The sequence below is a fragment of the Falco punctatus genome, assembly GCF_963210335.1.
Source record: "Falco punctatus genome assembly, chromosome: 8".
Classification (NCBI taxonomy): Eukaryota; Metazoa; Chordata; class Aves; order Falconiformes; family Falconidae; genus Falco; species Falco punctatus.
Genome location: NC_137588.1, coordinates 17,906,932 through 17,934,070, shown reverse-complemented (window position 1 = coordinate 17,934,070; position 27,139 = coordinate 17,906,932). Strand labels below are relative to the sequence as shown.

The 27,139-nt window shown below is 36.7% G+C and overlaps 1 protein-coding gene across 7 annotated transcripts in view; it reads left to right on the top strand.

Moving 5' to 3' along the window:
• OSBPL6 (oxysterol binding protein like 6) overlaps window positions 1–26,496 on the top strand; it is a 110,041-nt gene extending 83,545 nt beyond the window's left edge. For 5 of the 7 annotated variants that reach the window (XM_080400359.1, XM_080400361.1, XM_080400362.1 and 2 more), the window contains 16 exons: window positions 780–872; window positions 5,171–5,245; window positions 9,482–9,647; window positions 10,589–10,719; window positions 12,826–12,933; window positions 15,322–15,459; window positions 16,824–16,911; window positions 17,110–17,363; window positions 19,642–19,779; window positions 20,124–20,187; window positions 20,795–20,873; window positions 22,158–22,302; window positions 23,409–23,553; window positions 24,582–24,708; window positions 25,299–25,421; window positions 26,366–26,496. In XM_080400359.1, coding sequence (XP_080256485.1) covers window positions 780–872; window positions 5,171–5,245; window positions 9,482–9,647; window positions 10,589–10,719; window positions 12,826–12,933; window positions 15,322–15,459; window positions 16,824–16,911; window positions 17,110–17,363; window positions 19,642–19,779; window positions 20,124–20,187; window positions 20,795–20,873; window positions 22,158–22,302; window positions 23,409–23,553; window positions 24,582–24,708; window positions 25,299–25,421; window positions 26,366–26,474 — 1,983 coding nt within the window. In that variant the 3' untranslated portion in view covers window positions 26,475–26,496. The remainder of the gene's footprint in view (window positions 1–779; window positions 873–5,170; window positions 5,246–9,481; window positions 9,648–10,588; window positions 10,720–12,825; window positions 12,934–15,321; window positions 15,460–16,823; window positions 16,912–17,109; window positions 17,364–19,641; window positions 19,780–20,123; window positions 20,188–20,794; window positions 20,874–22,157; window positions 22,303–23,408; window positions 23,554–24,581; window positions 24,709–25,298; window positions 25,422–26,365) is intronic. The other 2 variants (XM_080400364.1, XM_080400365.1) reach the window with 2 other exon arrangements.
• The last annotated feature ends 643 nt before the right edge of the window (window positions 26,497–27,139 follow it).

Genomic DNA, 27,139 nt, shown 5'->3' with positions numbered 1-27,139 from the left:
TGGATGAAAAGTTTTATCTTATATGTTTATTTTAATCATATGTAATAAGACATTAATTATTTGAGTTAAATAAATGATTAAGTCATTTGCAAAAGTGAGAACTGTTAAAATAGAGATATCTGTATACATTGAAATTGTATTTAAGAAGTTTTTTTTTGTGCTGCACAAGATATTTTAAGTTTTGAAGGAGTGAAGACCCAAAGACCCTCAGAGGTGAAGTTGCATGCCTTAGAAAAGAGGGCATAAGTACAAAGGTCCCAAGGGTTGGACCATTTCCCAGTTCAGGGTGAGTTTTCCTCTTGACTACAAGAAAGCAACAGCAGATCATAAATCCTAAATACTTTCTTCCTTTTTCACTCAGTTCCCTTGAGTACCACACATCTCCCAGTGGTGCTGATGCACTGGGAAGTCTAGTTCCAGTGAGGTAACAAGACTTACCGTTGATTTCAGGAAGAGGTGAACTCTTCATTTCTCTGAGTAGTACCAGAATAGAAATCCATGAGGATTTCAAGATCTGGTCCTAAGTATTGTGCACTCATGAAGAAAGTATACCAGTAGTTTTGGTAAATGAGCTAAGGATACCATGTGTTTATAGAAGTGTATGGATAGCTACAGCTGGTCACTGTAGTAGTTGCAGGCCCCAGCAGTGGCATTCTTCTCTTTACTTTCTGATTTGTAGATGTCTAATGCTACAGTTCTTTACTAACTTGCTGTACCGTCTGTGTTTCTTCTGTCAACTTAATAGTACTTTGTCACTTTTAACTATTTGTGTAATGTAGGCTAACTGTGTAGATATTTCAAAGAAAGACAAGCGGGTCACGAGACGATGGAGAACAAAAAGTGTCAGCAAAGATGCAAAAATTCAACTTCAGGTACTGAATGCACTATGTTTTATTTTTCACTGTACTTTTAGATTAACTTCTAAGCATGGAATGATATATTAGCTGAAAGTAGGAAGTCGGTGTACTGTCTCTTGTGTTCCTGATGAAGTAAATTAAATCTCAATTTGTTGTTTAAAACTCAGAGAAGGTAGTGAGAAAAGTATTGATTTTACTTTCATTCATATGAAAACATTGCCATCTAGGGAAAGGAGTGGTATCTAAATACTAGTCAATTAAGGTGCAAAAAAGGTAATATGCATACAGCATACGGGGATACTGATGTTTTATCTCAAACTTGCCAAGAAGGGCTGTTGAACAGGTGACATCAAGCTAAAAGAAGGAAATGTGAATGAAATACTAAACACACCAGTTGTCTTTGTTCAGACCTATACTAGGAACCTTACCAATAAGAAGTATTTTCACAAGCCGTCTCTTATGGAAAAGGCTAGTATGGGAAGAAAGGGAATAAACCAAAGAATAAATTATGTGAAGAAAAAATTTACCCCATCCTGCCTTAGAGCTGAAAAGTAAAAGCACAGAAATAAGCATAATATTCTTGTATTATTGCTAGATCCAGGGTGTCTTACTGTGTTTTGTCAGTAGTTGCGTATTTTGAGGTCTAATCAAAAATCCAATTTTTTTAATGGTTGAGCAACCATTAATGAAGACTATATTCAACTGACTACAGGTGCTAACAGTCACCGCTGCTATACAATAATTAAGTGTCAGCAACTTTTGATCCATTTAAATTCCTTGAAATTCATGCAAACTTTGAAAGCCTTTAATATTTCCCCTAGAGGCGTAATAAGGAGTTTTCTGTGACTCATTTAAAATTAATAACCTTAAGGAAAGAAGAAATTGTAGTTGCATCAGCTTTCTCATTGCAGCTGTTATAGCTGGTTTCTTTCTACCCGTTATACTAGATAAATCACAGTAGGTTAAACAATGAAGCATATGTTAGGATTAAAACGATTGAGTAACAAAGGAATTTTGGTTATTGATGATGTCCAATTACCTGCATTTGAAGTATCAATGTGTTTCCCTGCTGCTGAATAACATAGACAAATAAAAATATCAGGAAAATGAATGCAAGTACATGGTGCCTAGGAAGAGACAGTGCCAACACTGTATGTTTTTCTTTCATGCCACAGTGCTCTTAGAGAAATTCCTCTTCAAAAAAATGATGAAAAAATGATGAAAGCACTTAATGTATGATGATCTAGGATGGGTCATGAGGAATTACAAGCTGTTCCTGTGTTGCCTGCACTTTGCCAAAGTGACACTGGCTTAGGCTTCTGTAATTTTGGCACCTGACTCTCAGACTGCTCTTTGTGGTTTAACAGGAGTTGTGCCTCAGCTCCTAAAATTCTCAAATGTGGTTGGTTTACAGGTTCTCCTGAGACAGTTTGTGTGCATAGCACTGCTTTACATGGGTCTGTCACTTCTTGCGCAGTAATAAACTCTTCCTAATTTGGGTCAGCATTAACTCCTGGCAAGTGTAATCCTGGAAATGTAAAGCTTATTTTGTTAGAGCAAAGCACTAAATTATTGTTGACTGATTTATATATTAATTTGCAGTGAAACAGAAATTAAAACTATTCTAAATTGTATGGAAGATGAAGACTCCTTTTTGGCTGCTTGTTTTAGGGGATAATGCTAATACTAACATTAACTCTAAGCTAGTTGCGCTATTAATTCCATTTGAAGTACTTGCATGTATTTATTTTAGAATGAGCAGTCATTAGCTACCATCAAAAGACACTCTGATAGTATGAAGTTGAGAAATATCCTTCTGGGGAGCATAAAAATTAGGGAGCTTTATATATAGGTGTCTTGATCATGAGTAATGGGGAACAAGGGTGTAATTCTTGCTAGCTTAGCATCCACTGCGTACAAAGCAAAGAGAGAATTCTCCCATCCAGATTTTGTGTTGTACTGGTTGGCAGTTTTTTGTTGAGAAGATAGTTTTTGTTGCATTCCTGATAACACATTCTGCAAGATGGATGCTAGATGTATAATGTGTTTAAAACATACTTTTTCTTGTATGAAAAGCTACTTGCTTGTCTTAGATATATGTATTTACCAATTAGGTATACCAGTTTTGTATGCAGTTAACTTCGCTCACACAGCTAATCCCAATGACTACAGTGGGGTTACTCCACAAAGTAAAATTGAGCATAGCATGTGTATATACGTTTGCAGGTTTGGGTATTTAGTATTGCTAAATTGTTTAGAATTAGTTTAATTTACAGACCTATACTCAAGAGTAATACATGGACTTCTTCTCTGAAGAAAGATTGCTTTTATGAAGGTTTATTTTGTTTTGAAAAAGCCTATTTAAAATCTTATGAAAATGGCCTGCAACAAGTTAGTTGGCCTGTATTCATTCATTTTACAAATGATGCTTTTGTACAAAACTTGAATTGTGTGGTTTTTTTTTTTTCCCTTCATGTAAAAGACCAATTTGTCATTCTCATGACATTCTAAAGATCTTCAAAAGAAAAAAAAATACTGAAAAGCAATAAAATGAAATAATGATGATTTAATTTTCCTCAAAAGCTCAGAGTTGTGAAATTCCAAGACTTCTTTTCTTTTTTTTTCTTTATTTTTTTATTTCCTGCCCCCTCCACCTGGGGAGTAGTTTGATGGAAAACTATATAGTATGGAGCAACCTGAAAAGTCATCTTGCTCTACTGAGGCTTTCGGCTGAGAAACGAAACCAGACCTAAAGGCTGACTTATTACTTTTCCCCTTGAATAAATACTTCTTTATATTGTAACTCAGATTTTGACCTCACTTTCTAGTGTGTTGAGGGGAGTGTGTGGTTCTGCAGGAGTCATTGTTCCCATTTTAATAATGTATACCTGCATTCATAATCTTGTGTATATATATATATATATCTTTGTGCATATCTCTCTCTCTGTACACGTAAATATTTATATACGTCCCTATTAGTTAAACAAGAATATGCTTCCAGACTCTTATTCACAGAATAGACATACTTTTGTGGAGCACAAAGTGCTTTACATGATGCATATGCTGTGTTCTTTGCTTTAACATTTTTACTTATATGGCACTCAGACTGCTTTTCAGAAAAGGTAAAAATGTGTATAGATTTAGAAATGCTGAAGTGGCTATATGTGAAGACATGGGGAAAGAAAAATGTAATGGGATTGAAAATCATTTTCTAAAAGCAGAAAGGTGGCTTTTCTAGTCTTCTAAAATCTTAGAATGATTTAAAAATGATAATGGTTTCATTAGACATTAAATAAAAAGTTTATGATAGGTGTGGAGCTCCTCTGTATTAGACAATTACTTGTTTCACTTTAATGTACCATGATGAAATTTTCTTCAGAGTAAAATAGAATTGAAATAAAGCAGGATGAGGCCACAAGTTAGGCATGCAGAAGAGGAAGTATTTTTGGAATACCTAGTTTTCATTTGTGCTGCCTTATCTTTCTTGCATTGCTTTGAAACCCAAGCCTTTAATAATGTACAGGAAAAATAGCTGGAACTCAAAAAAGTGGTGTGTGGAGAAAATGAACAAATAGGCATAAGGATGGATGCAGAAATGCTGCAGCTGTGCACAGGGATGTTTACCTAAGCAAGCTCACTATAACATACACACTGAAAAGTTTTACCATTGAGATGCATCCATCTTCAGTGACCACAATTCATGCACTTCCACTAATGCAAAGTGATCTCTTCCAGAATTCATCTTCTAGATCAGGCGTCCTCAAACTTTTTAAACAGGGGGCCAGCGCGCAGGTGAAGTGGCAGGCAGTCATCTGTGGCGGGGGGGTGGGGGTGATCTGTAAATACCGGGGGCCGGATTGAGGACCCTGGGGGGCCGTGTCCGGCCTGTGGGCCGTAGTTTGAGGACCCCTGTAATCTAGATGGTCAAGTGACCCCCAAAAGGAGTTTGTTTTTTGTGTTTTCTACCATGCCATAGCATCCTTTTTGTTTTCTTATTCCATAATTGCCTTATGACTCTGAATGGCAATGCTAATAGAATTTTTTTCCTTTTTTGGTAGTCTTAGTGAGTGCGCTGCAGTCCAACTCATCTGGAGATAATTTTAGTGAAGTATCTAGCTTTTTTATGTCTCTGGCATACACAACTGAAAACATGTGATATGTCCTCAGAATGTGTAGGCCATAAGAGTTAACACAATTGAAATCCACTTAAAGACTCTCCCTCTCCCTTTTCTGATCACCTTTCATCTTCCTGTGTCCCGTCACCCCTTTCCATCTGTTTTTCTACTTCCTTCTCTTCTTGCATTCACTGTCAGGAAGGGCCGGCACCGAAGGGCCAGTTCAGCACAACACGACGCCGGCAGAGACTAGCAGCTGCAGTGGCTACAACAGTGAGTGGATTTAAAAATCAAGGGATAGCTCTAAAGATGGGGAGCTGTGTAACTTGAATGTGTAATAAGCTTATGAAAATGTTTCTTGCGCTTTTTGGAGGTGTCCATGCTACCCACTTTTGGCTGAGTTTCTAGAAGTGGTCAAGCCTGACACAAAGGAATTCCATAAATGTGGGTCTGAGCTTGTTTACATGGTACATGTCCCTCCTCCTTTATGCAAGTGCAAGTGACTTTTAGACTCAGGGCCCTGCAATATTTAAGCATGCCTTGACATACTCTGCTATATACTATACAAAATGGAAAGAAATGATCAAATTTTGTTAAAAGATTCTTGTAGCAGTCTATAGCAAGACAACAGAACCAAAGCAAGTTGTTACAAACAACCATGGAATTACACAATTTCCTGGTTTTTTTTTTTTGTTTTTGGTTTTAGTAGTATAAGGTTAGTCTTTTCATTTGAGACACTTTCTATTACATTCCATAATTCAAAAAGTCATATTACTACCTCTAGTGTCTGTATTTAGTTTTGCTAATTCTCTTAAGTCTTTGACTTCTGGAGCTATGAAATCAAGACAAAGGCTGAGAACTGGAGGGGAAAGCGCTGTCTGTGAAATCAAATTAGCATCAAAAGAATATCTTCAGCTGCTGCTTTATCAGGAAAGCACTTATGAGGGGCGCACAATAGAGACATTAATACTAATCCATCAACTGATTAGTACAACAGCTAGACAGGGAAGACCCTGTGCAGCCAAAGACTGAAGTGAGCTTTAAATACACACCTCTTACCTAGTCCAAGCAGTGAATGTTTTCACCAGGCTAAAGTACTCCAGGGTCTGCTGCTCTAGCCCACAGCTAAAATCCCCTAGATCAGACGTAGCTTCTACTCAAGCTCAAATACCTTGGGCTGCTGCTACTTGAACCACAAAACTCAGTTACTGTTAGGCCCTTCTAAAAAACATGTAAGAAGTCAGCATTTCTCCAGTTCCCAGATTAACTCATCTAAATTTAATGCCCCATAATCAGTTGACGCTGAATGCTGTGCTCAATAATTGATTGATGTTCTGACCTTATCGATGTGCCTGCCTAGCAGAGAAATCAACCTGCTTCCTGGTTTATGTGTCTGAGCAGTATCAGTGGGAGGCTCTAACCAGGAGGTTCAGCAGTAGTTAAATAGCATTGGCAAGAGCTGTACCAAGGAGTCCTTCAGGGGAACAAATACAGCTGGACTTAGATTGCAAGGCAGTAGGAGTCCAGGGAACCGCTGAGTTATTATCTGCAGCTGAAGCGAGGACCCATTGAGGAAGGTCTTGGAGGAGCTAGAAAAGGGAGCTGGAGCAGGAGGAAGGAAAACCAGAGGCACCAGAATGACTGTACTGCTGTTGCAGTGGTCATGGCAATGGCCCGTTCTTCCTGGCTGATGTAGCACAGTGCTTCTCTCCCAGACAGTGAAGCTGTGTGTATAGACTGAGGGATACAGAATTATATCAGTTAAATGCACAGAAGAAAGAGGAGGTTTTCCTTACAACCCACTCTACCAGGAACAGTCTGTTCCTACATGAACACATAATTTTGAAGAAGGTGATGGTTGAGTGGGTATTAAGTCCCTGGCGTAAAGCAGAAAGTCAGGATAAGGTACATCTGAGGTCATGTCTAGAAGAGTGTGTGTATGGAGGAAACTGAAGTGATGCATCAAGAAACTAAATATTTTGAAAAAAACTCCAAAACAACAACAAAAATACAATCAGAAGAAGAATGGGTAGTAAAGTCAAAATCAAGTCACCATGGATATATAGAGAAGGCACAGCAGTGAAAGGAAAAAAGGGGAAGAGAAGTATGTTGGCAGTGTTTCTTGGACTGTTGTGTGTTCAATGTGGATTTTTTTCATTTGTTGTGGAAAGTAGCTTGGAAACTGTTCTGAAAGATGCATACGAGGAGAGTTCATGTCAATCAACAGTTAAGTATTTTTGGTTCTTGTGTTTAAAGCAGTTGGCAAAGCAGCTGCTTGTCTGTGTGTTGTGAATGTATTTCTTGCAAGCAGTATGACAGTATTGGTAGAACATGTAAATGCTATTTCTAGGACACACTTTAAAATGCTATTTTTCCAATAAATATCACCGCAGAAACTTTGCTTTTCAGCCTGGCCAACTGAGGTATGAGGCAGAAATGATGGATCTAAAGCAGGTCTCTTCAGCTAGGTTCATCATAAAGTGAATAAAAAGCACCCCCCACTCCACGTGTGGGCAGCCTACCTGCAGCTCTGCCAGTCTGTGCTGGGCTGGGGCAACAAGCCCCATCACCACAGGCACATGGGGCTGTGGGGAGTCTCCCTCAAGCTCCTGCATTATAGTTTAGGAGCAGCTTCTTTCCTGCCTTCAGGATGGGCTTTGAGGACTGGGTACATGCTTCCTGCACACACAGCTATCATGTAGCCACCTGCTCTGCCCTCCTGGAGCCACCTGGAGCAATTGAACCTTGGCGATGCTCCCAGTCAGAAAGTGCTGGGAATGTGCTCTCCAATTTAAGAAGTGAAAAAGTTTTGTGAAGGAAACTTGAAATTAACCTACATTTAGTCCCATCAGTCAATTAACCTAGTTTTGTTGGGCTGTTGAGAAAGGCAGTCTGGTACTTGCAAAGAAGATAATGTGTTAAATATCCAGTATGAATGGAAGGAATTTATTCTACATCTCCTGTGAAGTCATCTTGATATGAGGCTAAAATGAGGTCCAATAAAAAATACCCTCTTTGTTGATATAGCTGGAACTCAACATACATGAGAGTAGAGAATGAAGGTTGTACTGGATAGGTGCCATAGAGCTGTTATTTTATGTGCTATAGGTATCTTGGAAATTGAGGAAGAACAGGATAGAAAACAGGATTTTCCAGAGTATGCTCACGAGTGGAATGAGATGTGATGAATAGATCCAACAGGATTTTGAGGTTTTAATTGGGGAATCAGAAAACTGAAATGTATATTGATGACAACTTTTATAGGAAGGGATTGATAAAGCCATTCCCTGATCTAATCAAATAACAAGGTACCAATTTCAAATACTGATGGTATTATAGAACTTATCTGTTGATAAAAATTCTTAGTAATATGACTTTTTATGTTATCTGCTGCTCTTTATCATGCCTTGGAAGACACATTTTATATTTTGGCCCTGTTTTTCATATCTGAATAATTACATTGGGCTGCAGTGTGGAAATTCTTGTTTAATACATTTGATTAATGTATTAGATTTGTGTTCAATGTGTTTAACAGTGCTTAATATTTAAATAAAAAAATGTGTTCTGCATGTCTTTTCTTTGCATCTAAATTTGAAAATTGGGTTCTTGGCCTGATTTTTATACAAATGTGCAAATGGTAAAATTAAAATACAACATAGGCTCACACACACATGCATCACATATATAACAGTGGTAGCCATACACCGCATATGTAGTTTATAGATAACTGTTCAGTATACATGAGACATGTATGTAACTTCTAAAGAATTGCATGTATATTTTAATTACTGTGTCTGAAAAATACAGGAGAAAGATAAGTGGAAATGATAATAAACTAAATTCTTTGCTCCATCTTACTAAACAGTTTCTCTTTGTATTTATTTATGGTTCATGTACTTTAAATGAAAATCGGGTGGAGTTTTGTGGGTTTTTTTTTTGTTTTTGTTTATTTGTTTAGTTGAAGGAATATAGGAAAACGATATGCTTTTCCCCTCTTCATAGTTGCCAGTACAGTGAGTTTCAACTCCGAATTTACCAGTAGTTTTGAAAAACTTCAGTAAGGTGTTTGATAATACTATATCCTATTTTTAGATCTGTGGAGGAGCTTGCATACTTCAAATGTTGATATTATAACAATAGTGTCATACTGCATGTATTCTCAGATGTCTTGATATAAACCAGCATATGTCATGGTTCAATTTTCCTGTCATCTTTTAAGCATTAGGAAATGGTTCATCTTTGTAGATGTTAGAATTGAAATTCTCCATCATTAGCTATTAGCTATGTATTTAGGCCTTCTTTTGTCTGTTTCAGTGAAAAATTTCAAGAGAATTCTGCATCAGCTGCAATGAGATTTAGGAGAGTAAGAAGTTACATGTCCACTCCTACCATGTTCTTTGCATTGTGAACTAAGTCTTTTGTTTGCAGAAGGAATTCGTATTTTGCTTCAACAAAGCCAAAAGGTTGGTTGCACCTTATACAATATTTCTTCACTCTTTCTTGCTGTAGGTCCCTTTCAGTGCTACAATGTCACCCGTTCGACTGCATTCATCCAATCCAAACCTTTGTGCAGACATCGAGTTTCAGACTCCCCCAAGCCATGTAATGGACCCTCTGGAGTGCTCTACCGAGTACATGAAGCTTCAAGAAGAATTCTGCCTGATGGCGCAAAAAGGTAATGGGAAATGTCAAGTCTTTCCTTTATTGTGCTTCTCTGTTGTGTTTATTGCCTTCACTTAGTTATGTCCAGGGCATTCATCTGCATTAGGTGATATTGTGTAAGAAATTTTAGATGGTCAGCTGGCTTACATAAAGATGACATGTATTATCCTTACACTTTCTGTGGATTACATGAATATAAAGATAGGTAAATTCTGATAAGACACATTTTTTAGAAGTCTTCTGAACTACTTGCTGCATCTTGTAAATACATGACTGAATTTACAAACATTTTGTTTCTCAATAAAATGCTTTATTTCTCCCCAAAGATGAACCAGAATGTCACTGCTATATAATGTTGTGCAATTAATTTTTGTGCAATGTTTTCTACATCAGTGGAAATAACAGAAGAAGAGCTTATTACTAGAATGTACTTCAGAAATGCCATTTTATTGCCAATAAATGAATGGTCCTACAGACTAAAAAATACTATTTAAAAGGGTTTGTTATCAGTTGCTGTAACAAACATAGGACAAATGTGAGACTGATATCTTAAAAAATGTCAAAAACCTGTTCAAAGACCAAGTAATACTCTTTATTAGTGCAATACTGAGTTCTTAGCAGAACTGATTTTTTTTGTTACTCAGAAAATAAAATAATAAAAAAAAAAAGAAAACAACACACATTGGACATAGGTTTTCCAAATATGCATCTCACCGTAAGTTCAGCACCAAGAATATTGTCTGATGACATATGCTTGAATTTACTGTATGCACATTACAACCTCAAGCTTTAAGTGTTTGTACTTTGGAATGGATTACTTGAAGTTCAGATTCTTGTTTCAAATTTCCATAATTGTGGGATGGAAATATCTCTATTGCTGAAATATTGTAATAGATGGCAATGAGCAGTTCTATAGCTGAGAAAAACTTGGTTTTTTTTTTTCTTTTTGCTTAGTGCATTCTCTTTTGAAGTCTGCCTTTAACAGCATAGCTATAGAGAAGGAGAAGCTTAAGCAGATTGTTTCAGAGCAGGATCTTGCAAGCCACAATGCTCAAATAGCACACCTCAGACAGTCCCTCTCTCAGGTATGTTCTTGATTTGATTTCAAGTGCTTCTAGCTTGCCAGATGCACTATTTCTTTTGTATTTTGGCCATTTCTTGAGGTAGAAGGAGCCAAGAAAAAGCCAAGTTCTTGACCAGAACTGTGACACGTACTCTGTTATGACATAAGTCTGACCTCAATGCATGTGGAGGTGAAGGATATCATTTGTCTGTGTAAGCATGCATCTGTTATGGTTTTCCAAAGCAAAGAAGGATCAAATGTTTTTATACAAATGCTAGATATCTTTCCTGGACTGTTTCCAGCACAGCCAAGGAAATATTCTTGTTTTCTTAATTAAGTTTTAAATTTTGACTCTATATTTTCAGATTTGTTTTATATGTCCATGTCTTTAACTGAAAAAGGAATCTTGGGTTACAGGATAGTCGTGGGTAAATTGGATTTTTTCAAATAACACATCTGTTACTCTCCAGCGTCTCTCTCACCTAAGCCAAAGGAAAAACTGCCATTGGCTTTAGTGGGGGAGAAGAGGTAAAGCAACAGTAAGTCCTCAGGATGCAAAATAACTCAAAATTTTTAATTAATTGTCAAGGAAAAACATAAGAGCTTTTACTCTGAAGATTGCATTGGCATGGAGTACTGCATCTGCCAGAAATGTGAGCAGAGGTTTAAAGGCAAATAAAACTTCACCAAAATGTGTATATAATTTCATACGCTGTTATTGTTATTGGGTTGGAGGTTTTTGCTAAGAGATAATATTGATGCACAATGTTTGTATAGATACAGATGATATTATATTACACAGATTGATTACTGTGTGTTGTAATAAAGAAAGGTTAAGGACAAGAGGTAAGGGTAACCATTTCTGGTTATTGATACAAATTTAACTAAGACCTGTGGAGACTTATTAGCACTTGTATGAAATAGGTGGTCATGTTTTCTTATTATTCTTGCCCTTCGTTGTCAGTCTAAAAGTCACGGTTGCATATTAGTTTATAGTCTCAATAGGCAATAAATGGAAATTTGACCTTAGATGGCTGGGTTTGATCAGCCTCCTGAACCAGGTTTGAGCAGTTTAAGAAGGTACTGTCAGGCTGCTGTCATCACCTTTCTTTCCTGGTAGATGGCAACTGTGAACATGCCCGGTCCATTTCAGCGCAAAGCAAAATGGGGTAATTTAAACTGTTTAGTGACAGTTTAAACTAACCCGTTTTACTTTGGTCCTACTTTGTTTCAGTACATTCATGCAATCTATTCCTGATTCTGCACTAGGGGGAGGCAAAAGGAGGTTCTTACTCCATTACAACAGTAATTTTCTACTAAAACAGTATGTTATTTTCTATAATCCTCAGTGCTGGGGATATATTAGGGTGAAGTCAGTTCACGTTGTAGATATGTAACATGCTTTTTCTGAATTTCAGAGCCTTTCATGTGAGTCTTTCTAGATAACAGACAATATTTATATATGCACCCAAATGTACAATCTAGGTTGGGTTTTAAAAAAGGAGAAAAATCAGCAGGTATAAAACACCAGTTGAATGCTATTGGTATTTGTGACACTCTAATATCAGTAGTTTGAAATGAGTACATGTGTGCAAATACATCAATTGATCTGGATGGGCAAACACCCAATGATACTAGCCATTACATTGGTTTTGCTGGAAGGGAAGCCATTTCCTTTTGCAGGGTCTAAGTGCTGATACCCTTGGCTCAGAAAGAGCTGAGTAGTTGTAAACCAAGAATTGCTTCTTGTGCAGGTAGTTCCCATTTGTTGTTCTGCAGCTTCATTCTTCCTTGCTGCATTCACTCCCCGTTTCCATAGTGTACATAACCCACCAGTATACCTGCCAAAGAGCGATCCAAAGAATTAAGGTAGAATGCCACTGTTATATTGTGGAAGAATATCTGTCCCTACTGCCTCCTGAAAAAGATCAATGAAGGCAAAATAAAAGGTTAAATCATTTTAGAGAGGATCTCAAAATAGGTATCTCTCTAAAAATGGAAAAAAGGAGGTTCTGTGTTTTCTTGGGAAATTGCTGGGAAGAAGCTACTTCTTTTTTTTTTCTTTTTTTTTCCCCTGTTTAATGTTTACTTTAAAATCTTAAATGAAATGTGCAATTTTTATTTTAAGGCTCTCAACCAGAATGCTGAACTAAGGAGTCGCTTGAACAGAATACATTCAGAATCTGTTATTTGTGATCAGGTTGTCAGTGTAAATATTATCCCTAGTCCTGATGAGGTAAGACTTTGGCCTTTAATGGATTTAGAGTACAATCAAACCTTGCTAATTCTCACTAACAGCTGAAACACATCTGGCAAATTACAGGATTTTTCAGATTGGCAAGTGTTTATTTATAGATAAAGTCAGATTATATTTTCCCTATGTGAAATAAAACTTCTGTCTTTAATTTTGCATATGTCAGATCTTATGAAACAACTCAGTTTAGTCTCTGCAGAGAAACAAGGAGGGACTCCAGTTTTGCAATATTAATTGTTGGCTGTGGGAATTAGTGAGGTTTTACTGTATTTGAATGTAACACACAGTAGCTAATCAATTCTGTATCTTAGTTTCTTGCCAAATCAACAGAACAGTTTAGTATGTGATGGCATGATCCTGCAAGTGCCTAAAGGGCCTGATGTTTAATATCAAGTGACACTGCTGAAATAAAAAAGATTTAGACTATGAACCAAATACTATACTGATACCATGTTTGCAACATCTGGTTTTGCTTTCCTCAGTCAAGAGATTATCTAACATTTGTATTAATAACAAGTCAGCTTCCCTCATGAGAAGGACAAATCTGAATTTGTGAGCTGTAATATGTTACAATTAATGTGGTCACTTTGACAACCATTCTGCTTACATTTTACCAAAATATTTTTCATCTGTCACTTCCACTAATTTTTTTCTATGCATATGTCATTTCAGTTAACATACTCTTGTCTCCTAATTATTTCTTCCTACAAGAAAGGAAGGTGAAAATGTGTTTCCAATTACTTTTGTTTATTTGTTTTTTTGAAAATGTCCAAGCAATTTTTCCAAGAGTCCAGCATGTTGGAGACTAGCAACAGAAGATAGAGATGAAGTGGTGCCACAGCACAGGAATCTGTTGTGAAGTTCTGAACAATGACCATATCTTCTATTTTGGATTTGTTATTGGTTAGCTGTTTCTTTTTCATATGTACATCGTTGTCTTTGTACCAGTGTGTCGGACTAAAGGAGTTTTTCAAAGAGGTTCCCAGATCTGTCATTCACTTCTCTTGATTGTGTTATATATATATATATATTTATATATGTATAATCTTGCAGTGTATAGATAAGGCCTGTGTGAACATCTTTTTCAGTTAGGGGTATGTGTATTTTTCCAAGTTCCTCTAGCTTATACAAAATCTTGAAGTTTTAATCACTTTCTGTAAAGATAACAGTGAAATGAGCTTCTGTTTCCATTATAATTCATCAAACATTGTAAACTGTCTACAAGCTTATAAGCCCCAGTGAAAGAGGGGTGGGTTTTGACCTCTTGGCTTGTTTATGGGTTTTTTTGATTTTTTTTTTTTTTTTGCTGCATTTTGAGGCAACTATATAGAATAATTCTACAGAATTAAGATGTCAACAAAAACATTTGCACGATTACTGTAGGAAGATTAATGGGGATGGAGTTGCAGTCTGGAGTTAACTGTTTAAAAGGGCTTCAGTAGTTTCATCTGCATTATATCCCAGAAGCAACATGCTGTAAAAATGAAGGGGTTAAGTCAGAAGCCTGTTTCCCTCCACAGCAGCGGCTCCTTTGGTGGAATGGTACAGGGAGAGAATAATTTTTCCCCCCCTTCTTAAAGCAATATCCTATAGGGTAACACATTGAAACCTGGTGTTCCTCCCATCGATAGGAAGAAGAGGTTCTGCTGTTTAAATTAGCTGCCCCCCTACTGATCTATACATAACACAGTTTTGAACCCTTGCCTTTGCTGCTAAATTCTTTTTATAATAAACAATAGAGAATTCATTCCCTATAGTAGTACTGAGTCAGTGTTAATGGCATAATTCAAGTGAGATTTGGAGTACAAATGTGGTATAAAAGCACATAAATACATATTATAGCCATCCTCCTGAATATTCCAACATTCAAACAGTTGTTACTAAACCGGTTGACAAGTGCATTTATTTTGAAAGTAACTTATAACTCCCTGACCTTATAAAGCTTTATATTTGAAATTTGATTGGATCAAAGGTAGCTTCCAGTGATGTCATTTGTTATGACCAGGTGTATTTTCATCTGAATTTCATGGTTGAACTTGTCTGACAGTTGAGGTATTGTCCACAAAATCACTCTTCTGGAGACAGAACTAAATCTGTGATTATTCACACTGTTAAAACTTGGCAGTTGATGCTGAGCAGGCCTCAAATGAGGACATGTAGAAGACATGTAGCTCACTGCTCAGAATGCACTTTATTTTGTAATAGTCAAAGTCTTGTCTGTTAGGTACACACAAAGCCTTACTAAAATGCTGTCTTTCCTATCTATGCTTACATTTGGCATAGAAAAATTATTCAGGTGATTTACCCCTTCTATGCATATTTCTTTTATATTAGAAATAATACTTCTATTTTTCTGTGCTTTATTTACAGACAGGTGAACAAATTCATGTCAGTTTGCCACTGTCTCAGCAAGTTTCTAATGAGAGCAGGCTCTCTATGTCTGAATCTGTTTCAGAGTTCTTTGATGCACAGGAAGTGCTTCTGTCTGCCAGCTCGTCAGAAAATGAGGTAGGCTATGACAGCATGCTGCAGCTTTGCTGTTGGACAGATTTAGATATTACTGCCACTAGTGAATGATTTTTTTATTTTTACAATGCTATTAGAATAAAATTTATCAGAACGTATAAGGTGTAGATAAACAAACCTGAGACTCTCTTGTGATGGGGTGCAGAAGTTCACTGGTAAAACAGTTGAAAGTTGTTTGCATCAGTAGCTTATGTTCAGTACGTGTCTTTGCTAGATGATGGCAGTTTCGCGTAAGGATGACATAGACAGGAGAAATTATGTCTGACTATGCAGTCAACTAATCTAGAATTTAAAATAGTCTCTTAAAAAAAAGTCTTCTAGTATACATAGAAAGTTATTCTCAGAGAAGTAGACAAAAGCCTGAAAAATTGGCTCACTCAAGCTCAAAGTTGAAGCAGTCAGATACAGTTCAGGCTCCTGAATCAAGTTGCTCTCCACAGCCCTTCTGTGCTACCCTAAATAAATGTTACCATTTAAAAAATATATTTATTTTTTTAAAATACCTTTTTATAAAGCCACAGTAGTGCTGTGGTCTACCACAACTCTTCTGTAAGAGGAAATTAGAGTGTGCCACCATATTTTGCCTTTGACAGGGATTGCTCTTGTGCCATGAGTTAGCACAACCACAGCTGGAGTTGTTCATCTAAAGGATGGAATGGTTCCTTATCTTATTGTTTCTCTAGTTGTAAAGTACATGTTATCTCAATAGTCTGGATTGTCTATATCAGCATGGAGTGTTGGTGCATCTGTATGGTATAAACAAAATGGAATCTTTACAAAATCACCCCCAAATGATATAGGCCTTATAATAAATACTGTGTCATCAGTAAAAACTGTAAAATATCTTGAAAGTCATATCTCTGGAGAAAAAGTTAATTTTGTTAAAAAAATTCTAAAAAATAATCTAACACTGATGTAGTTCTTGTTTTTCAAAATGGTAGGTTGATGTTTGTATAATTTTTTGCTGAAAAACAAGCTGCATTTTATTCTTTGGTTCTTTTATAAAGAGTACAAATCAGACTATCTCTTCTCACCTCCCATCCCCAGCTCATTACATTGTCAATTTTTTGTTTATCTCTGATCTCATTTGTAGTCACCCTTTTGGAAATTTAATGTTTGTGTTTGACTTCATAATAAAGAATTCAGAAACATAAGGAGAGCATAGCATTTTTTTTGACATTTTAGTGCATTGGCAGTATGGGTTGACTGAAACATCCAGTTGATTTAGTTAAAAGCTCTAATTAGAGTTGATTTCTTTGAATATTTTTGTTTCAATTAATTATTTTTTTTCTAATTTGACAGTATATTTTATATGCATTTGACATAATATTTTATTTATGTTTTAGGCTTCTGATGATGAATCTTATATCAGTGACGTGAGTGATAATATATCTGAGGACAACACCAGTGTTGCAGACAACATTTCTCGACAAAGTATACTGCTGTGTTTTAAACTTTGGGAAATTACTTTGGTTGTGTTCATGTACCAGATTTACTGCATGTCTGTACAAGACCAACTCAGCTGAAATCAGTGAAGCTGGGCTTGCTTGTTCTGGCAGTGATTTGGTTCAATGGATAAGTTTTTTTCTTAATCTGGTGCTTTTTTATGATAATAGTTTTTTCCCTTCCCAGTTCTTAATGGTGACCTAACAGGAGGTGCATTCAGGAATGGACGGAGAACTTGTCTCCCAGCTCCCAGCCCTGACACCAGTAACATCAATCTGTGGAATATTTTGAGAAATAACATTGGCAAAGATCTTTCCAAAGTATCCATGCCAGTTGAGCTAAATGAACCTCTGAATACCTTGCAACATCTTTGTGAAGAGCTGGAATACAGCGAACTGTTGGACAAGGCTGCTGAAACAGATGATCCGTATGAACGCATGGTAATAAATTTAATGTAGCACTTCTTATGTCTATATTAAAAAGGGACCTATTGAGTGAAGGTCTCTGCAGGGCCCTGTTTCCCTCTTCCTGTTCACAGACAACAGACCTCCCTGCTGGGTCAGATGAATGCTGTGAACAATTACAAGTGGTAGGTTTGATCTGAACAAGGCTGAGGGCCTTTCCTTGACTTCAAACGAAGTCCTGCAATTGTGACTCACTGATGTGAAAACTGATCTCACTCTCCATGACTGTATATGTAGGCATTGGCAGTTTCTAACCCTGCAGCATCCTTTCCCAGCTTTCAGTGATCAAGTCCAGCAGCCTCCAAGAGCTAATCAAGTCTGTGGCTGGCTTATGATCAATGTAGATGTCAATAAGATGTCATCCTAGGCAATTTCTAATAGAGAAGTTCCAAAACACCAAAACAAAGTTTGCCTGGGCAGCCTGACTTCAGCTCCCCTGTAAGTATGTCTTGTTTTCTTAACTGACAGCCAGCAGCCTATGTTCAGCTCTCAGGGTGTTTTGGTCTGTTGTGTCTCCTTTTCCTCAGAAGAAGCAGGGAAAGGCTGTTAGGGGAAAGTTGGCAGTGTTCTTGCTGAACATATCTACTGTTCCCTGGTATGGGTTGGCAGCGCTGTGGTTAACTGGGAGAAGAGAAGTTGCCTGGGGCTGTCATATGACCACATGCTCAGGTCCATGAACTGCCATGTTCATGTGGCCTGCAGGAGAGTGAGGGGTCCTAAACATTGGTATTTTTTCCTTGTCACTGAAGACGTTGGACCTACCTTATGATACAGGGGGTTGGATTATTTATCATGACATGCTGTTTTCCTACAAGAGTCTTTATGTCCCTCACAAAAGAGAGACCCTGTAAGAACTGGGCAGGATTGTACTGAATAAAGCAGCCTGTTGGCTGTAGGACTCTGCCTCCTTTGTTGAAAAGCTTGGAAGGTGAGTATTGAAGGAGTCAGGAGAGTTCAGAAAGGAAAAGCCACAGTGCAACCGAAAGCTTCCTTGGAAATGTGGATTCAATCGCTTTCTCTGCTACAGATATCTAGTGCAATACTGGGGATACAAGCCAAATTACAAGCACCTTAAAAATATGAATCGCACACCCACACTGAGACACGTGGGACTACCTTACAGAAGTGCTGAATATCCAAAGCATCAGTGGTAGCAGTGCTGTGAATATGTTACCTGCTTTGTCACCATTCTTTGAAAAATCAGGACGTTGCTATCTTAAATAAGTATCCAAAAATAGGAAAAACTTTTTTCTTTTCATTGCTCTATATATCATAAGAATAGATATATATCATAAGGATAAACACCCTCATTTCTCTATAGTGTCTTATAGTTAAATTCATGAAGAAGATTTTGGAAGAATGAAGGTTTTTACTGTTGAAGAAAAGCTCTTGGAGAACGTTAATTCTGTTGATGCTGCACTTATGAATAATATGAAATTAATAAAGAATGGAGCACCCATTACACTGTTCGAAGAAAACAAAGCATGTAAAAGCTCACATGAATGTTGCATCCTTGCTAGTATAAGGGGAGTGGGATGTGGTTAAGGTTCAGCCTGCTGTTAGCAGATTATCCACAGCTGAGAGATTTTTATCCCTGTATTGCTTTACTGAAGCTTTGTTTGGATGTCTTGAGTGCCTGTTGTGATTTTTTAAACTCTGCTAAAGGGAGCTGCAATCTAAATTACTGTGGCATGTCATTTAGTTTATTACTCCCAGCTAGGCCTGGTTTAGAGATTCCTGAGTTTTGGTTGTACATGTAGACAAGGGGGCTGATAGGTTGGTACATGCATGGAAGATCCTGAGATAACTCATCATTAAGGACATCCTGAGTGAGAGCTGTTTATGTTTGGCACTAAATAAAATAGTTCCCATAGGAAAATGGTATGCAATCTTATCATTGAAGTAGTCATATAATATTTAGTCACCAGTAGCATAGAGTAGAGCTGGTTCTGTGTTTTAGATTATTAATGATAAGCCTGGTTAAAGGTGGAAAAACAGTATATTGTGCAGATTGTTATTGTAGGGGACCATTGAAAGAGACTGACTGAGGCCATGAAGAAAAACAAATTGTATCAACTAAAGAAATAACAGTTTATACTGCTTCTGTTTGGGTTGCATGGCTTCACTCTGAGGCATACTTCATTAACCCAGATTTCATTCTGAGTGGAGTGAGTTGTGTGATATCATATAGTGATGGCATATACACAAGAATCTCTGCCTATTCTCACTTTCGTTCCTGTTTGTATTTTCACAGGTTCTCATAGCTGCTTTTGCAGCATCAGGCTATGCCTCTACATACTTTAGAGCAGGAAGCAAGCCATTTAATCCAGTGCTTGGTGAAACTTATGAATGTATTAGAGAAGACAAAGGATTTCGATTTTTCTCAGAGCAGGTAAAGCATATTTCTGGATAGACACTTGTTTAAATTCAGATTTTGGTTTCTTTTTTTTTATAGAATAATCTTGGTTTTTTTTTTCTAGTTAGGATAGTTTGCTTTTTTAGTAGTAAAGAAATATTAGTATGAGTGAATTTCATTAAATAGTAGAAGGTATATATTTTTATAGTATTTATAAGGAATTGTTTTAAGTACATAACATTTTAAGTACAAACTTGGGTTGCATCTGTTTTCATAGCAACATAGGCTAATAGCTATTTATTACTTTAATATTGCAGTAAAAATTGTATTGTCTTAGAAAGGAAAATGATTTGTTTTAACTTAGCCAAACTGTTTTTCAGGTTAGCCACCATCCTCCCATTTCAGCCTGTCACTGTGAATCGAAGAATTTTGTGTTTTGGCAAGGTATATTTTTAATTCAAAAGCATACACTCTTATTTTTTTATTAGCAAGTAAAAACTTTGTACAAGCTGAGCTTTGCATTTGGAACTTACTAAAAATTTCTATACTTATTCTTTCTGTAGTAACATAGTACAAACTGATGTTCTGAAATATTTCAGTCCAAATTCTCATTAAGAGCGAGCAGACATGTTACAACTTCCCTTGTCACTTGCACTCTGTTTATGCTTTTCCACTTAGAAGTTCGTTTACCAGGAAAATTAATATTTTTTACAAACACAAGCAGTTCTTTTTACACAGCTGAAAAAGCAGCTTTCTTTTCTTCTATCTGCTGGCATATACCTTTAATTTGTATTGAGTGTTTTCATGAGAGATTTGACAATTATGTAGCACAGGCATGACTCCTAGAAGAAAATGAAACATATCTTTTGTTTTGCTGACTTAATGTAATTTTCTAGTTTTGTTTTTTTGTTCTTTTGTATCTTCATGGCAACCTCATACTGTCCTTTTTAAACTGGATGGTCTAGCATAGATCATCTTGTGCCACACAGATCACTGCAAGGGGGAAAAGTTTGGTCTTTCCAGTTTTGTAAATCTTTACTATTATATTCAGATATCAGGTGGAAAAACAAATTCTGGGGGAAATCAATGGAAATTCTACCGGTTGGAACCTTGAATGTGACTCTTCCAAAGTAAGCTACTGTCCTATTTCCTTTTTATTTCACATTTTATTTATTTGTTGCAATCTAATCTGTTCCGCCTCATGAATGGGGTGGGAAGCGTATGCAGACATCCCATGAATGGTACTGGTGAGAGTTAGTGTGTAGCTCAGATCTCGCCTTAGTATACAGGTGGCTATACTAAAGCATTTTTGAGCCTGAAGATCCATTTGGGTTTTTGGAGGAAAAATATATAAAGTCTCTAGAAAGCGATAGACAGAGGAGGATAGAAATGTTTTAGGAGTGACAACCCGAGTTTTACATGTACAGTAGTGATCAACTGTTCAGAACAAGACTGCAATACAGGACTGTCAGCAGCTAGTACTGTCCTTACTAAGGCTATCAATACTGCTAAGTGTTCCCTCAGAACAACCACTAGGAACAGTGTAAGGTCATTTTTCAATATGTAGATAAGCCAAAATGTGTTCTTCAGATGTTGACAGAGTAGTAAGAAGAAGTTGTTTCCCCACAGGTAAGACTAGTTGCAAGTTGTAAATCCTGAGAGTAGGCAAGAGGGGGATACTTTAAATGTGTCTGCAGCTTTTGCAGTACTTGTCCTGCTCCTGGATATTGCAGCCAGCCTTTCTTTCTGCCTGTAATGGTATGGCATCACTCCACCTCTTTATCCATCTCATGAAATTGAAGTAAATGTACTCAACAGCATCTTTGTCTTCTGTCTTCATGCTTGCCCCTCAGCTCTGAAGGAGAATGTGCTTTGCATGATGTAATTCCCTCACTTTATTCCATTGTTTGACAATAGAGATGCTCTGACTCTGAGTAGTTACAGAGGGGAAGGGATAACGTACCACAGAGCTCCTGCTTCCTACTTCCTTTCTGTTATCTCCTTTCTGTATTTGTTTATTCTATTTGTAATTTTATTACATTGTCTGCTTTTAGCCTCAGTTCAGCCTAATGTTGATCTTTGGGTCACTGTCCTGCCCCTAAAGGAATTGTGGCCAAAGCACTTAATGCTCTGGGGACAGTGAATATACCATGCAGGGCTTTGGTAGTTCATGATGTTTTGATTTGTGACCCATAGCACGGTTCTTTGGTTCTCTGCTCTAGAGCTTAGGTGAGCTCCTCTATGGAGGATTAGTTATGTAGCCAGAACCAATGCTTTATTAAATTAAGCTATTGTTTCAAAAGTTTTTGAGGAATATGGTCCTGTATTTATGGTAATGGAGTTACAGTTTACTTTTTTATCCGTAACGATCGTGACTAATTTATGTTACCAACTACTTGTTAATCTGTTCTTAGGTATGGAGACTACTATGTCTGGAACAAAGTCACTACTTGCATACATAATATACTTAGTGGAAGGAGGTGGATAGAACACTATGGAGAGATAACTATCAGGAACACAAAAAGCAGTGTTTGTATTTGTAAACTCACATTTGTCAAGGTAACATATGTAATCTAATACATATCATATAATCATAAAACTGCATAGTTTAAGCATACATCAAGCTGTTTCTTCGGTATTCCTGAATTCCACATTCCACGTTTTGTCTTATCAACATTTGTAAACATCTAAATTGCCAGATGAGTGCTATGTTAAGTAGTATGACTATTCCGTTGAACATCTGATATCAGTGTGTTGCCTTGCTGTATAGCTGCGTGCTATACTGTTGTTGGTTTTTGGTTAAAAATGAGATGTCAAAATTTCTCTTCTATTACCACAATGAAATTGCAAATAATTGTAACTTCTGTGCCATTTTACTTCTGCCTTTACTGGAATTAGGCAGTCAATATTTTATGTCTTTAGATTAAATAATGCCGCTTTGGTTTATAGTATTTTAATATCTAGAAAAGGACTATATATAAAAACCGATCACTGTATAGCTATGTAACTCAATTATTTTCCCTAAAATTGTTTGTCTTCATATTGCAACAAAATACATCAATACCATTAAAGTATCAGCAATGGTATGTTGCTGTAAATCTGAAATTAATATTTTGATGTAGATTCTGAGAATGGGCAACTGGCTCAGTAGCGGAAGGTGTAAGAAATAAATATGTCTAAGAAAAGCAAAACAGAGAAACAGAAGGCAACAAATAACAAGTAATGCTGCCTGAACCTCTCCCCTGCTGCAAAGTGTAGTGTGCAGCACCTGTTGAAGGATTCCCTTATGTGTACAGGTATATTCAGTATTTCCCATATGGAAAGAAGAGAGTTAGCTGGCTCTGATCGTGCAACTTTCAAAGTGTCAATTTTGCTGAATTTTTTGTGATTTGGGTTAATAAACAACAATATAGTTGCCAGATGTGCAGATAATCGAAATACCTTTATACCAAAATCATGTATCAAATTATTCAGTTACTCATATACTAAATCAGTTAATATTCAGATCATCTGAATATTGAATTCTGATATTCAGGGGTTCAGGTGAGGTGTTCTGATACAAAATTTGGATGGCTGGTGCCACATTCATTCATGCAGTATATGTATTGGTATAATGGGTAATGCAAAAACCAGTGTGAACTATTAATTCTTTGTTAAACTTGCAGGTGAACTACTGGAATTCAAATGTAAATGAGGTCCAGGGTGTTGTGATAGATCAAGAAGGGAAGGTGGTACATCGCCTTTTTGGAAAGTGGCATGAAGGCCTTTATTGTGGGGTTGCACCTTCAGCCAAATGCATATGGAGACCAGGTAAGAAGGTTGTAATAAACTCTGGCAGGCACTGTAGTGTAACCCTAAACTATTTAAAGCTGTTTTAGCCATCATTTTAAATATTCAAAATACTGTTTGAGAGATTAATTTTATGGTTAGGCAAATAACCAAGAATTTACATGAGTTTATAATAACAGTAAATGGAAGGGCATAGTCTTCTACATCTCAGTCTGACTGCTGGTCAAATATTCTGGGGCACTAGGGTCAACATAAGAACAAAATATATATTAAAAAATTAATATCTAGGCCTGCCTTTTCATGGAGAGCAGGACAGCTTTTTTGAATTCAACAAACAGGAGCTGCTGATTTACTGAATTTGTTGTCTTAATGCTTTATTAGCCTAAAGGATTGGTCTTCAGAGATGGCAAGCTTCTGTGATTTTAGGAACTGATTTCAACTTTCTACTTGATTAGAGGCACTGAGGTTGAATTAGTCATCGTTTGCACCTATAGTATCTTTCATACATGCAGAGTCATTATCCAGGAATTGTCAATATCATTAATATTTTGAACTCTAGTCTGTATCGATAGTATTTGAAACCCTACGTTGCACCCTACTCTCTGCAACACCAGCTCTGACTTCTGTTAGTGCTAAAGGTGTTGGACAGTGCTGAATCAGTCTGCAAGTGAGCATTACGCTCCAGAATTAACTCTGAAGATCAGTTAAGGTTAGCTTTTATACAGACATTTGATAAGTCCACTTTCCAGAGAACAGGAAACTATGTTTAACTCAAAAATTCTGAAAACAGTAATTTTTATTTAAAAAGGAAGGAGGATCATGAACGTTTTGATTCTTAGCATGACATTACAACCTCTGCAGGATAAGCAGTTGAAATTTTTAGTGAATGTCATTCCACCTAGAAAATAGCTTTTGGTGCTTTTTAGTTGCATCTGAGAGTAAAATATATTAATATTTTTGCAGTTACAATTTAATAAATAAATGAATCTCTTGCATATTTAGAGTAATAGTTTAAAAAGCTTTTTTCTTTCTCATACATACTCATACAGGCTCCATGCCAACCAATTATGAACGTTATTATGGCTTCACAAGGTTTGCTATTGAGCTCAATGAATTAGATCCTCTACTGAAAGATCTTCTTCCTACAACAGATGCGCGATTCAGGCCAGATCAAAGGCAAGAATGCTTGTTTATACACTTAATATTTGGTGGGTTTAGGGCTGGGTTTGGCTGGGTATTGAATTCTGTCTGTGCCTTCACTACAGTCTAAACTAAGCTTTGGAGGATTCTGCTAGAAGAGAAGATATTCAGTATTGCAGTCAAATTTCTGCTTTACGCAGTTGAGGGAAAGTAGAAAGGATCTTGTTGGTTTAGTAGAACTGTGCAATCTTTGGGCAGAGGTAGGATTCCTCATAACAAAACTGGAAAGACAGGCTCTGAAATGTCTGAAATGGCTTTCTGCTGTGAATGGAAGCAACATTAATTCCCTCCTCGTTCTCAATTCACAGTACTTGAATGTTCATGATATGCTGAAGTCACTAAAGAAAGTGTATGCCTTAGGCTACATGTAGGTCAGGTACATGTAACTAGGGAGTCACATCTCAGTTACATCTCAGTTTATTTTATGAGGTTATGACTAGATCTAAAAGTAGTACAATGCAGATAACAGGCTTGGCTTCTGTTTGTCTTATGTGATGATTCGTGCTAGAAAATTCCTTGTTCTAGACACTGTACGATTGCTATAGGACCTGCTCTTATTCTTACAGGCTTCTGGAAGAAGGAAATATAGAAGCAGCAGCATCTGAGAAGCAAAGAATAGAGGAACTCCAGAGAGGTCGGAGGCGGTACATGGAAGAAAACAGCATTGAATATGTACCAAAATTTTTTAAGTGAGTCTATTCTCTTCATATTAATTGCAATAGTGTTTTCTATAGTATGACTGGACAAAGTACTACAAGAATTACCACCAACAAAGCCTGTTAATTGTGAAAGCCTGGAAAATGGCAATTTTAAGAAAAATAATCAGTTACCTAATCTCTGCCTGAAGCAGTTTATACATAGTTTAAAATTTCATAATTGAAACATTATTTTCCCACAATGGGCAACAGCTGTACAATCCTGCTGCACCCCTTGGCCAATGTTTTTTGAATTCTGAAGTGGAATAGAAGCATATTAGGTTCTAAGATTTAACTATATTATTGTTTTAAGTCATTGCATAAACAAAGTAATAAATAGTGATCTGAATAACAACATCATACATATATAACTCTCTATAAAATGTCTATATAAATAATGTGGAGGGTCTTTGTTTTTGTTTTTAATTAAGCATTTTTCTGAAACAAGTGATAGTCATATCAGATAGCCTCATGCTTAGCATGAGGAATCAAAAGTGAAAACGCTGGACATGCTTGATGCAGTTTTGTAGTAGAAGATGAGCAAAATAAAGAGGAGACAAATGATTAAATGATAAAAGGCTTGCATTCGTCAAGCTAGATCTCATGATTGATCCACTGCACATCATCAGAATCTGTAATGGCCAAAGAGGCTTTATATGGCTCTAAGACCTGCTTACACAGATCAGACAACAGATCTGCAATCTTGGCTGTTTTCAAAACCTTCCACTTTTGACACAGCTAGAGGTTGATTTTGATTTTTAAAACCCCGATGGTTCTTGTGTCCATTAGAAATATGAAATCAGATTTAGTATTGGATTAGATCAGAGTGGTATGGAATTTGATTTCATATTGTATAAGAACAGAGATCTATGGTCAGAACTTTTTTTTCCTCTTTTTTTCTTTTTTTCTTTTTTTTGTTTTCTTTTTTCTTTCTACAGAAAAGTTATTGATGCTAATCAAAGAGAAGCCTGGGTTACCAATGACACCTACTGGGAACTACGAAAGGATCCTGGCTTTAGTAAAGTAGAAATTCCCGTACTCTGGTAGACTGAGAATGTAGATCTAGTAAACATATCACTCTGAAGAAAAAAATAACTATGCACAATATGTTTCTTATAGCTAAGCGTGGTTTGTGGGTCTATGGAAAAACCTGTCACTCACATTTATATTCATCTTTATAACGGACTTTTGAAAGTGCATTAGACCAGGCCCCTGACCACTTCTGGATCTTTTTAATTTTGCAGCAGCCATTAAAAAAAGAAAGAAAGAAAGAAAGAAAGAAAAAAAAAAACACAAACAAACCAGAAACCTTTTAAAGTTTCATACACTGAAAATTCAGAGCAAAAGAAGCAGATGAGTTATCCAAAGTCACTTGGAAGAGGCGGTAAACACAGAACTGCAACTGGTGCTTTAAACAGACATTAAAAGTAATGTAATTTAAATTAAGAGGAAAAGAAAAAGTATGAAAAAGAGAAAAAAAATCCATTTTGTTTCAACTATTTTTGTTAAAAACTTTTGGGTCACAACACTGTCATTTCTGGCTTCAGGTTAGTCCTTTGGTGTGATGTGCTTGGACTAGCCCTTGTCAAAAAGATATGCTTTTCTGGAAGCTGTTCCCACTCATATGCCATTGTTCATGCCTTAAACAAAATATGAAGATGTACAGTAAGTAATTTTAAAATATGTATGCTTAGGCTTGTGTGAAGGGCAGA